This window comes from Coffea arabica, chromosome 3c (assembly GCF_036785885.1).
Source record: "Coffea arabica cultivar ET-39 chromosome 3c, Coffea Arabica ET-39 HiFi, whole genome shotgun sequence".
NCBI lineage: Eukaryota > Viridiplantae > Streptophyta > Magnoliopsida > Gentianales > Rubiaceae > Coffea > Coffea arabica.
In genome coordinates this window covers 6,624,701-6,638,748 of record NC_092314.1, presented here as the reverse complement: position 1 = coordinate 6,638,748, position 14,048 = coordinate 6,624,701, and the positions used below count along the sequence as shown (strand labels likewise).

Genomic DNA, 14,048 nt, shown 5'->3' with positions numbered 1-14,048 from the left:
AATTTCTGGCCTCTCAAATTTAACCGATCTTGACTGGATATGAGCCATGTTCTAAACATGTATTATTTCTGATCGTTGCTGTAGTAGCGTACACAATTCAGAATTTGTGAGTACTAATCCAATCCTAGCTACTAGTTTCTGCTTGTAATTTGAGGATTTAAAAGTATAATTCTTGTAGTTATGATTTTGACAACTCCGATGACACAGTTGTAGATATTCACTTCTTGAGGGATTACATCGCAGATTATCATGCCCTTTTAGCCAAGGAGACAATCACACTGATGAACTGAGTCTTCTCTTTGGACATGCGATCAGAAAGTATTTTCCTGTACCTGGAGAACACTTCTTCTATTATTCCTTCACCAAAGTGACTAACAAGCAAGGGTTCAGCGACAGCTCTCATGCATTTGGCAACATAATATCCACCATCTTTGAATTTATCAGACTCAAGATCGTCACTGTCATATGCATTCCAATGGATCTCACTAGCCTCAAGATGATCAACCATAAAAGATCCTTCCATCTCAACTAGATTTCTTACTTCTGCAGGTGATGGATTGTAATGTGGGATGTTGAATGAATCTAGTTTCTCTTCTTCAATTAGACCCTGCAAATGTGATATCAATTTATTAGCATCAAATAGTAAAATTTTCTCAAAATACTAGATTTAATTAACCGGTAATTTTGTTATGTACAACAAGGATTTGTTTAAGGATCTTGAATCATGTGGAGGAATCACTTGGGTGTCATTAAAATCACGTGGCGTAATCTTGAATATCCAGTAAATAAATTACAATTGTAAGGACTTTAAAAATTTTCTTTATGACTTGAATCTCAAAATGATAATAAAAACAATCCCAATATGCTGATGCTAGCTCCAGCTAAAAGTGAAAATGACAAGAAGAAGTAACATGGGCCTAGCTTCCAAAAGTACACCAATTTCTGACTTCTCATATATATTTAATCAATGTGGACTAGACATGACTTGTGTTCTAAACATCTATTCTTTCTTATTCCTTGCTATAGTACTAGACATAATCAAGAATTAAAGAGTACTATTGTACTACTGGTTTCAGTTTATAACTTCAGAAGTCAAAAGTACAGCTGTTCTAGTTCTACTTTTGATAACTCTGACGTCTAGTTCAGAGATTACAAGATAATAGACTTCTTTAGATGAAACTCAATTAACGCTAATTCCTACTTTGTTTAATACTGTGAAGGTTTGAGAATATGTTATATGCTGAACTGTGGTGTACATTGGAAGCAAATTACACAATTTTCTAAGAATAAGATTATTCAAAATACAAGGCAAATACCTCAGAAACCAGATCATCAAGGGCCAAAGCTAAAAGCTCCCAAATGTAGCAGCCATCTTTGCTACAAGGATCTTCACTTTTTCTCCCCAAAATCGTCAAAACCATGCGGCCACCAGTTACCAATTCCTCTGCTCGGCAGCTCAGAAATGTCGAGAAATCCTTCTCAAATTGCTTGACATATGCCCTTATCACGCTTGAAGGGCTTGAACTTGCCATGTAAATGTTTCCTTTATTAATCTCTTCCAATTCAGGGACCTAAGGAGTAAAACCAACATTACTTAAGTTCAATTTAAAAAAAAAAAATTTGTAAACTTGAAACCAACCATAAAAAAAAAAAAAAAGATGGAGAAAACATGCTTGGGACAGCCATTGAAGACTATAAGATGAGTGAACAAAATGAACAGTTTTGGTGGGGAAAAGCCTTCGGTAGAATGAACCAGGAACTCCAGCGAAAAAACATGGTCCAAACCCTGATTCCATCTGCATCTTCAGTTTTTCTTGAAACGGTGGCACAGACTTGAAAATGGTGTTGAAATCATTGCTAGGAAGATCATTCAAATATATCTGATATTCTGGAGATTTATGGCCAAAAATTTTGCGCTTCTTGTCGACAGTTTTGATTAGCCCAGAAACAGCCAGAAAAGTGTTAGGTCCAGATGAACATCCCAAGTCCGCAATGCATATGCTTTTGGGGATGAGGCTGCAGTAGAGATCACTTATGGCCGCTTCTGTTATTGGCCTGGTCATCAGTATCACCTTTTGCTGCATGGTCCAAATTGAAGGTAAATGAATACTAATCAAATTGTTGTCTTTTTCCTTATAACCCACCAAAAAAATGGAAAAAAAAAATGCATGCAAAGATTGTATCAAGATTAAAGGTTGGTGCAAATTTTGAAGTTAGGAAGTAATCCCAAGAACAAAATATATTGTTCAAGGATTATATTAACTATATAGAGAAGAAGAAAACTAAGTTAGAGGTAAAAAGAGAGCATAATTTATTAAGGATAAGTAGACAACCGGAACCAATGAGTTGTTTGCATAACTTATATCTCCATTCCCTCCATTCATGTGAAGAACTTCAATTACTTCCATCGCCCTTTCGCTTTCGTGACCGACTTTCTTTTGATGAAACAAAGCTAATTAAGCTGATTTTCCTTGCTTTGATTTGCTTCGATCTGTGGGTTTTGCTTAATGTGCTCATATCCTACTTATAATGGTTGTCATTTGCACCCTGGATGTTGACGGAGATATTATTTTAATACTTAAAAAAAAAAGTGGCTAAAAATTATTTCTTCGTGCGAAGTTGAGATACACACAAGGAATGAACAGTTTTGAATTGCATACGTTACATAAGTTACCTGCGTTATTAAACGCATCGGCTGATGTCATAGAATTGGACAATATCAGCCATTAATCTCAAATAGATACAAAAAACGTTGTCAATTTATCATATACGAACGAACTTTAAGATTTTTACCTAAAGAGGTAGAGCTAAAATCTGGAAAATTGTACTCTAGTCGACCAAAAGAATACTGAGAAAAAGAAGGAAAAAAAAAAAAAGAGATCATTCGAAATCTTATCTTTTAGAAAGAAGGAAGAAAGGCTTAATAAGCTGATAAGCTCCTTGTGCCTCTCTCCTCCCCCCAGTGGTTGTGCAGATTTATTAAGGGATAATTTCAGAAACCTTCCTTGAGGTTCCTGACAATTTCACTCAGCTCTCCTCAGGTTTAAGAAATTACACTTACTTTCCTTGACATAGTAAAATACCTACAATGTCCTCTATTTAGTAGACAATTTTAAATTTAAGGTAATAAATTTACAAAATCTAAAAAAAATCTATTTTTTTGTCTCTTGTCTATTTTCTAGTTAATATAACCTCTTTTATTATCTTCAATTTTGTAGATATTAGCAAATTGAAATTACAAAATCTATAAAGGGAGTAGATTATGTGTCAACTAGAAGGAAATGAAGAGACTCGCATGATAGAGAAATAAATAATGAAATTGATGATTGAAATGGAAAGAAGAACTAAAGATGTGAAATTTATCATACTTTATTTGTTGTTAAGAAAAACTTTTATAAAATATCAATAATTACATAATGATTTCTTTCATTGGGTTAGAAATTTTTTATTATGATTTTATTGTGGAGGTAGAATTTGTTATCTACTTTTTAGATATTAATATTTTTAAGAACATAGGACAGTTGTAATGGTGGTTCTAGATCAAATTATTTTATATTGATATTTAATTTGAGGGTATAAAATTGGTTGTCAATGGGGTTTTATGTATTTTTTTTATCGTGGCAAGTATTGATACTGTATCAAACTAACTTTATCGAACTAAAATTAATTTATATACCATCCTAAATCAACACACTACTTAAGTTTTAAGTTTGGGTTGAGCAATAGAACCTGCATATGAAAAAATGAAGAATTAAATCGATATTCTTGCATTTTAAATTACAATTGTCTCTATTTGAAAATTTTAGTTAAATCATGCCTCTAGCTATTAGCAATTTCAGGAAAATCCAAAAGAAGATTTAGACAATTGTTCTCAGGGTCATTTCCAATACAAATTAAAGAGAATAAGAGGATTGTGGGTCGTGTAACGAGTTGGTTTAGAATTAATGAGCTATGCCCTATTGTACTAGAAAATTGAGATCCGAGAATATCCTATATCCTATATATCATTTATTATACTAACATCCAAGCCTTCCAATTTCCTGAAACCTTTATCATCCGTTAAGGAATTAATTGGATGTTTACATAATTGGATTTTAATTATAATTAATTAATTTAATTATTATCTGAACAATCATTATCATATTTATGTCCCCATGTTTAGCCGATACTCTTTTTTCTTTTTCGGTTTCCTTTAAATTGAGGTGAGTTCTTTGAGTTTGTCTTCTTCGATTGTAGTTTTTTTGTCTGATGATTGATTTATTCAAAAACTCCATATAGTTTGCCTTTTGATACTTCTAATTCAAAAAACTAACTAATTGTATAGTTTTTCTTAGTAGATCCCAGAGACTCTGTCTCTGGTCAAAGTACAATTTGAGATAATGTTGTTGCTTTCTAAAATAATCAGAAAAGCAATTTTATCATCTTTTCTTCCTCAGCCAAGGTATTATCTGTTTTTTTAAGTCAAATAACCTTATTTTTCATGAACTTTCTCATATTATTCTTTACTCCAGGGATCTGTTGACTACATTCCAGTAGTTATGGTTCAAGTAGTTATTTTTTCATGTAATATGATTTGAAATTCAACTTGTGTTTATTTTAATTGAGAATTTTATGATTGTAAAATTTATTAACTTAAAATTTTGTACTTCATTGAAACTAAAAAAGAAAATTAATCATGCTACATAGTGCTAAGATGTCATTTGCACTCTATTTGCTTTCTATGTTATGATCTCGTTTTTGTATTATACTGTTTATATAGTTTCAAATACAAAAAATTTGTTTTTTTATACCATGTAAAAGAATTTGTAATGGAACTTGATGAGTTTAAATGCTTTAACTACAGCACCATTTTGATTGCATTGTATTAATTCATTTACTCATAATTGTATGTTGTACAATGATAAATAATGTTTCTTGATTTGATTGAAGCAATTATTATCCATAGTTCAAACGAGTCACTTAAGTAGAGATGCTATATTGAATACTTATAGAAGTAAACATTGAAAAATATCATTAAGCAGTTTCTACCTATAGTTTGCAATTCGAATTCATATGAGGAATTTCTTCTGATTTTACTTATCATTTTCTACAATTTCAATTTTAGAGAATATTATTTGCACCAATTGTTTATAATCAAGATAGTTTCAATTCAGATCTTTAACAATTATGCAGATTTGAACTTATTTATGAGATTATAAAGAAATACCCCTAGCAAAAAATACCAAATCTGAATAGTTTCTACAAAATTTTGAAAAATACCATTTAAGTTTCTTATCTATCTATCATTTTTGGATATTATTATCTCTGTAAGAAACATGTGATTAAGTCGTATTATACCCACCAAATTATATAAACAGTTAGTAAAAAATAAAATTATTTTAGATTAGATTGGACGCAAAGTAATTGATGGATAAACTTGACTTGATAATTCAAGTTGAGCTTAAGTCGAGGGAGAAATCAGAAGCATTGCTTGAGGATCTTTCACGAATATATATAGATTCGAGAGATGAAGGGTCCAATTGATACTTTAAAATATTTTATCATATTGGATAAGTTTTAGAAGAGACATTTGGATACTTTTCAATTACACTTCAAATATTTTTACATTTTCAAACTACCTTTATCTTTGCAGTTGAAATTCAAACATAACATTTGATCACAACAGATTCTTATATAGTATAACGATAAGGATGTTTTATTGCACATTATTTTTATTGACTCACTATGTAACTTATTATTTTTCTATTAAAATCACACGATAAAATCATCATACTTCAGTTCCTATACTACAAAATATTAAACAATAATTATTAATTATCTTGAATCACAAGCACCAAATTCCCGCGCGTCGCGCGGGCTGTCCCTTCCTAGTATATATATATAAAGGAGTTGTTGTATGACTCTTGGGTGATTTTCATCTAACATTTGTAGGGGCGTTTTGGTAATGGTAAAAATATAACAGTATTGATTAAGCAAAATACACAAGTTTCTGTTGCCTAATTTTGCATGGTTTACCTACTGTACCCTTTAGTGGCTAATGGTTTGGCTACTTTGCCATTGATTTAGCAAAGTGGGTAGAAAAGCGAAATTAACTCCCCTCAAGTATGTTTAGCTGAATTGATTATGCAAATTAAATGCATTTAAGATAATATTGGTGCAGTAAAGTTAAAAATGAATGCTTGAATTGTAACTGTAGAAAGTTTCGTCTTCTTCATCATTCAAGCTCAAGAACCATTAATTCAACTCTTGCAACAAATGGCACTTATTTGAATTAATAATTGTAGCACATTGATGAGGCCATTAAAGTGTGAGAGGTAAAGAATCATTTGGAATAAATGTTACAAGAGTAACGCAGGACCTCCTATTTTCTTCAACATTTGCTCATCAATTTGTAACGTAGGTTACCATAATGGCTATTGTTAAGGTACAAAATTGAGGATTAAGAAGGTTTGCACAATACCAAAGTTGGGTTTGTAGAGGTATGCTCAATTTTGCTCTTGCTTTCTGGTCTATGAGTTGCATAGCTTCCATTCTACAAAATCCTGAATAAGCCTTTGTGCTTGCTATTGCAAGCGGACGAAGTGTGGAGATATTTTGCTCTTAGATTGCATTTTACTACTGAAGGTACATGGTAACTCTATATTCCCACTTGATGCATGTCATTTATTGATTAAATATGATTACAATTATACTTGATCCATTTGAATCATGTGCTTAAATGAACAAGTGTGTGAATGATTGTTCCATTTTGAAAATTATCTTGTAGTTGATACAATTTATTGGTTCAATAGTTAAGTGACTGAATTGTTGTGTGTGGATAGAAATTGCCATTTGAATAGATAAATAGCTATATTTACATGCTTTGTTATTTTTGTATTGAATTTCGTAGACATGAGAATTGCATAAATTCAATTGCAAATAGGATTTTAGATTTTACAACTAGCATAACTTTCCCTCTTGAGTGTGTTTTGTTACTCTAATAAACAATTGAGCTAGACAATGACCCCGCCAAGCATTCACTTTAAGAAACACTAAACACTAATCTTGGTTAGTGGAGAATGATAATTGCCTACAGATGTAGACAAATTTTGGTTAGTTTCCTTCATGGGACTCGATCTCTTTATGAATATAGAAGTCTCGGACACACACATTATATATATAAACATATAAAATTGAGGTGGGGAAAATTAAAAAAATAAGCCAGAATGAGAGTTTTTCAACTTATTGAGACTACTTAAAATTGAGCTGGTATCATTAAAACTTGGATCAGAATAATTAAGTGGTGTTTGCACTCTAATTTGGAGATGACTTTTTAGGAGTCTGACATGATGGTTCAAATCAAAATGAATAATTTTATGGCCTTGCTACTCCCACTGTGTATGTGTGTGTGTTTGTTTTGGTTTTCTATATATGTTCATCTATTATCTTTTTGCCATTTCAATTCTAATAAAAACAAGATAATTGAACACGTAATCTGTCAATAAATTGTCAAATTAGTGGTCCAGCTCTAAAATTGCAAAATTGATCAATTAGGAAACGATAAAATTAGAAATTGATCGATTGTCCTTTCCTAATATAGGTGCTTAGACAAGAATTGTGTACATAAAACAATCAACGTGCACAATAATACAACACATGTATGTGTGGCTACTCTTCAACCATGCGTTCAATCACATATTTCAAATTGTATCTCAATATTGATTTCAACCACCCAAAAGTTAAAGAAGGATAATCTCAACCATCAACCCCACTTTACACAATTATTTCTAGTAATCATATTTATGGACGCCTCATTTGTCAAAATCCTATAGAACAGAGCACCTAGAAAAAGCCTTTAGTATTATTGTCTGTTTCTGCATTTCACCCAAATGGACCAGATCAATAAATCATACTAAGAAATGGCTCTATCAGTAGGCGAGGTCATCCACACTAATCCAGGCTTGAAGCCTATAGTAGCCATAACTAAAATTTAGTATCATCAATGGGTCAACTAGAAACATTAAAAGAAGACCAAATGGTCATTGCTTTGTGCTAAATCAGTTATACTATTTGTTACTTGCAGTGCTCTCAACGTTTAAAAAAAAAAAAAAAAATTTGTGTCCAACCAACAGAGTGAAAGTTCTATAGGGCGAAAAAAAATTAATTATTAATATTAGTTTCACATCATTTTGACAATATGGTTTGCTTTTCTTTTGGGTCAATAGAGCTTTTTGGAAAATTAGAATGTCTTCTTTCCATTTATTTGAGTATCACCCTCTTCCCCAAAGGTAAAAGCATTGCGTCTGCCCACAAAATTAGTTGGTTGTCATCCCATTATTTGGAAATATGCTTTTGCTGCTTGTATGCACAGCGCTTCCAACTCTAATTTTAGAAGATCAATGCAATAAATGTGAAGAACGTCTCAGTATTTTTGCACATTTTATTCGTAAACCAAATTGATTGATAACCCAAGTTCAATAAAGATGAACTGCGCGCCCAGTTGTTCGCATCGAAATGATGAAGTGCTTCCTTCTAATTGCTTGCAGTTGTGGAAAGACATTTCCTATGTAGAGTCCTTTTCAATTGTTGTGTCAATGCGTAGTGTACAGCGAAGTTACTATTTCTTTACAAAAGGTCATGCATGCATCTGTATCTCGTTACTAATTAAAATGGTGTGTTGGTGAATAACTTTTAAATATTTTTATAAGCGAATTATGATCGGGGTAATACCTTCACTATGGTGTTGATCGAAGCGGAAATCACCTAAGTAAAATAGAAAATGAACTCAAGTGAGTTTCTATTTTATTTATCCAAAGATCACAAGTATTCATATGGACAGTCACCGTCATAAGTACATAAGTTTCCCCAAAAGAGACTATCTTTTTTTTTTCTTTTTAAATTTTGATCAGGAGAAGGGGTAGGAAGAAATTGGTTCTACAACTTGGAAAATTATTTCTTAATAGATGTAAAATTTTTTATATTCACATGTTCAGTGAACTTATGTGAGGCCTTGGCTTGAAATAGTACAACAAATTGTGCAAACTTTTCATTCTTCCATTAAATGCCTAATATGGGACACACTCTCTAGAAGTGCGTAGCAATAAAACGCATCCTACCTCTCTACGGCTAACTTTTATATCCATCAACATTTTTCAATCTTCAACGAATTTATAACTTACACCTTAGACTCGTACATAATTCATTTTCAAACTAATATATATATGTGTGTGTGTGTGTGTGTGTTTCTATATATAAACACACACATATATATTAGAAAACAAAAGTCAGGTGTACTAACAAGGTTTTGAAAACCAAGAAACGAATAAAGATATTGCTAAAAGTGACGAAAGCCGTATTACTCGACACTATTAGAAGTATTTTCAACTAAGCTATTTAAGTATTTAGTTACCTAAGCCATTTACTCTGCTGTTTTGGTGTCTAGACCAGCTAAAATTAGCTTTGCCAAAGTTCTAGCCAGGCTGTTGGATATTACAAATGTCAAGAGTTCAAACCTTGCCTCCAATCAATTGTCACAATATGTGGTTTTCTCGAATTTATACGGATGCGTAGTGCTCCGTCTGTTCTGATGGTGGTTCAGTTTTCATCAGTCTCCCTAGGTTCAAACCTCCCCTTGTAGATTAAGTTAGAGTAGGGAAGTATAGGAAAAATGATGATGATAGAAAAAAAAAAAAAAAAAGTTCAAGGTAGTTAAATACAAGTCAAGTCCAAAACCGTGTGATTACTTTATTTCCTTATTTTTAAGAGTTGTCAGCGATCAGAGTCCGAGTACTAGCTGGTTTTGTGTCTTTAGGCAATCTCGAGTCTTATGTATATTACTATCATTAGGCAATCGAGAGTCCTTATTTATTGCAAAGGGCCTAAACATATTGAACTCAATTATCTGATCTTTGAAACCCCATTGAAGCAAACTAAATACTTCTCTTTTAGGATACTAACTCTCATGTAAAGCCATTTATTTGAGGGAAATGAATCAAAACTCATTTGACCAAAGGAAGGAAGCAGACAACTAATGCTCACAGTGAACTATAAAAGGATCTTTTCATTGCATATTAAACTGCAGAAACTATGTAATGTTAGATTCATGAGTAAAGGATTATGTGAGACGGTTAATATATAAATAAGAGATCGAAACCTAACAGCTTAAACTTTTGGATTAGAGTTGGGTTCTTAACTTACATATTGGGCTCTTTGGTAGATTCTCTCGAGGTATTTATCTCTATGAAATTGGTATCAACGTTTTAGGTTATGAGACTGGTCTACTCATGGGCAAGTGAATTCTTCTAAAAGTTGGACCAGTGAAAATTCCCTTCTTAATAGTGGACAGAAGTGCTAAAGTACTAAGGAGTTTGGTTAGTGTTGGACTAGGTGCGTCATGGGTTTGACGGGGGTCCAGTTAATGTTAGACCAAGGAACCAAGGGTTAGCAGGAGTCCAGAATACAATTTAAATAGATGTTGAAGAAGAGTAGGTTCATATTTGAGAGAAGAGGTGACTTTAGATGATAAGGTGAGCTTGCGTTGAGTATTAAAGTGGACTCGAACAAGGACTTGTAAATTTGAATTCAATGTGAGGGGTTACTTATGAAGGAGGTGATATATTAGGTTCATGAGTAAATGATTATATCTCACATTGGTTCGAAAGATAAAAAAAGAGTACTTAATATGTAAATCAGGGATCGAGACCTAACAGTTTAAGTTTTTGGATCAAATTTGAGTTTCTGACTTAAATATTGGACTCTTTGGTGGACTCTCTCGCAATATATTTCTCCCTAAGTCCCTATCATGTAATAAACACATTTTGAAACCCCAGGACCCGGTAAAGCTTAATGTATCTGGCAGTGGATATTTGTTTCAAACTTTACCAGTAAACCTTGGCAATAAAAAGATAATCTCAAAGATCAATGGTAAGATTTTTTTTATTATGTTTAATACCTACGAAGCAAATTGGTAAAAGACATTGTTTTGCCACCACAACAACAGCAATCGACATAATCTTTTATTGCACGAAAAATGAACGACTAAAGTACAGCATAACAATGGAACTCCCTTTTCGGATCCCTTTTGACTGCTTCTTTGGAGGTATAGGCAAAGAAATTTCATAACAAACCATTGTCAAGGTGTAGTTCTTAGGGGAACACATTGCATATTATCATGCCCTTTTAGCCAAGGAGACAATCACATTGATGAACTGAGTCTTCTCTTTGGACATGCGATCAGAAAGTATTTTCTTGTACCTGGAGAACACTTCTTCTATTATTCCCTCATCAAAGTGACTAACAAGCAAGGGTTCAGTAGTCAAAGTTGAATATAGAAAAAACACTCTTTTAAGTATAATAAATTATCTCAATAAAGGATAAAGAAGTAATAATTTCTATTTAGGTTGATATATATTGCCAATTCTCTAAAGGCATGTTTTCTTATTGGTGCTAAATATGCTACTTTAAATAATCTACTTTAGTGCTCAGAAGCAAGATTTTGAAATGAAATATAGAATATCCACGTGTTTTGATATAACCAGAATAATGTAGTCATATGTTTTTGGTGATATTTCATTTACCATCATGTTTTGAAATACAAATCTTAACAAAATGCTTTCAAACGAAAAAGTTTGAAGCATTATCTATGTAAGAAAAAAATTTGGAGTAAATGATAACAATTCTTCTTCACATTTTACTGGTGTTAAATTTTAGCTCCTTACATACAAAATAAAGATTATAGTCCCTAACAAATTCAAAACGTATTTTTCTGGTCCCTCAAAACATTCCCAGCCATATTTTCGTCGAAAATAGTCAAAATAGATGCAGCTAAATGGTGTGAGGGATGGCTTCAAACTTTCTGATTTTTCATTCGGATAAAATTTTTGAAAAGTTAAAATATTTATCTTCAAAGTTAGGTTTGTGCCTATAGATCATTCTTTTTCTTTTTCTTTTTTTTTTCCCTTTTGGAATATACCAGTCACTGTCGATCAAATCATTCAAGTCAATTATACAATGACTAGATCAGTAACGTCAACCAATAATCTACCTTTAAAACATATAGTTGTCACCCAATTGTACTATGATTTAAAAATAAAAACTGGAGTACTAGACTAATGACTACATCCAAAAACCCCAAAAGAAAAAAGAGTCGACTATAACTAGCAACTGTGATAAGTGACGCCCGTGTGTTTGGATAGAAGATTATTTAGGATAATTTTTTAAAAAAAAAAATACTATAACGCTCATTTGTTGTGATGTTTGTGTAAGATAAAAAAAATGAAAAATGTATGTATGATACAAGCAAAAAAATTTGAAAAAAATAAGGTGCGATCCAAACACACACCAATTTCATAAAAAGTGCAAAAAACTCCTCCACTACCAATCGGTGTAAAAAAGAATAGTTATTCTGTCTTTTTTTTTGTCCTGACGGAGTAGGTGTCCAGGTCAATCCTTATGGAGCCCAACTAATCCCACTCCGACCCGGGAGGAGGGTCTCCATTCCTCCAAACACGATAACTACAAGACTCGGACCCTTGTCCGTTATTCTGTCTTTTTTTTTTTTCCTGACGGAGTGGGTGTCCAGGTCAATCCTTATGGAGCCCAACTAATTCCACTCCGGTCCGGGAGAAGGGGCCCCATCCCTCCGAACACGATAACCACAAGACTCGGACCCTTGCGGACATTGGACACCACCTCCTAAGAAGATTTACTGAAACCAACCGAGTTGCCCATAAGAAGCAGACAATTTGGTCGGAGGTAAAGGTTGAACCCCTGGCCCTGACCTCCCGCCTCACCGGAAGAAGTGGTGGCCGCTGAGCTTTAGTGGTTAGTTATTCTGTCTTCTCAATATTCACATCATTATGTTGAAAAAGGTTGCAAACCGTCGCGTGTACGTAATATTTCCAATCTAATGTTCAAAACAATGTAAGAAATTGAGGGACAGATCACGTGATCAATGCACATACTTCTATATTTGGGAGCAGCAATATTTGGCATTTTGCCTGCAAATGTGGTTCAATAATTTATCATGGTTTTTCATGGAATATGATTTCCTAGTTGTTTTTTCCCTTTCCCTTTTAGTTTTGGTAGGAGAAAAAAGTGTTCAATGATTCACTCCGGTCTGGAGTTAACGCTTGAAGAACCCTCCTGAGAATATGAAAGAGAGAAAGAGAAGACATTTCAGAATTGGACGTCAAGATTCTGAAAGGAGAACAATGCATATTCATCAAAATCCTGTCACTAATTAGATGCCAGTGATATAGGCCATTGATATTTGCAATTCTATGCAGAAGGGCATTAAAGACAAATGGTCCAGCAAAGAACTACAGCTTAACAACCTCAGGGTTGTTCTATTTGAATCCAACAATAATGCTAACATCATCAAAGTTAGGTCATGCTATGAACCATAATGTGCATCAGCGTAAGAAGTAAGAAACCTGGCATTGAAAAGGACAAGCACCAGTATCAAGTACCACAACCACCAAGACTGTGTCGGATACATGTCTGATTTACATCAGGAAAAAAAAGGTAGAGCGGAACTGGCTAGGGAAATAGAGAGAATTCTGAGTTATAGAGGATTTGAGAAAAAGATTCATTCTCTTCATAAAAAAATAAGAGATAGAACCAATAAAGATTTCTTTTTCGATTCATCCCTAGAGTTGAATACCTCATTTAAGAATTGTTTTTAATCCAATACATAGGAATCAATAGAAAAGGCAAATCTCTTATGATGCACTAGATTTGACTCGATTATTGGTAGAGTGAATAAATTAGTCATTTTTTGAAATTTCTGTTCTAATTTAAAATTGTGGTGTAAGGTGTATCCTTCCCTGTTCTAGACATGAAGCAGATGAAATAAATCAAAATTGGATTCTTGTTCAAGAATAAAATCTTATTTGAATTGTCCATATCCAGTTCATAACAATTGTTATGAATCTTCTTAATTGATTTTCACATGTTTATAAACAACTTTTGTACTAATACCCTAAGATTCAACACTAATTGGCTAAATGATCTCAAAGCAAAATATTGCAATCTAACTGACCCTAATAAAGATTATAGTAGAGAAAATT

The 14,048-nt window shown here is 32.9% G+C and overlaps 1 protein-coding gene across 1 annotated transcript; it reads right to left on the bottom strand.

Moving 5' to 3' along the window:
- Window positions 1–214: 214 nt before the first annotated feature.
- On the bottom strand, window positions 215–2,510 carry LOC113734824 (S-adenosyl-L-methionine:benzoic acid/salicylic acid carboxyl methyltransferase 3-like). Its single transcript, XM_027261561.2, has 4 exons — window positions 2,334–2,510; window positions 1,674–2,078; window positions 1,317–1,571; window positions 215–607 (listed from the first exon to the last, which is right to left on the bottom strand). Exons 1-4 carry the CDS (start codon window positions 2,406–2,408, stop codon window positions 248–250), a joined length of 1,095 nt encoding a protein of 364 aa, XP_027117362.1. The 5' UTR covers window positions 2,409–2,510; the 3' UTR covers window positions 215–247.
- Window positions 2,511–14,048: the final 11,538 nt, after the last annotated feature.

What these genes read in the sequence shown, in the direction of transcription:
- LOC113734824 (XM_027261561.2), bottom strand. Translation starts at nt 2,408, where the DNA reads ATGGAAGTAATTGAAGTTCTTCACATGAATGGAGGGAATGGAGATATA. An exon ending in CAAACAACTCATTGGTTCCG is followed by an intron (nt 2,079 to 2,333) that starts GTTGTCTACTTA and finishes TGGACCATGCAG; the next exon opens with CAAAAGGTGATACTGATGAC. An exon ending in GTCTTCAATGGCTGTCCCAA is followed by an intron (nt 1,572 to 1,673) that starts GCATGTTTTCTC and finishes TTTACTCCTTAG; the next exon opens with GTCCCTGAATTGGAAGAGAT.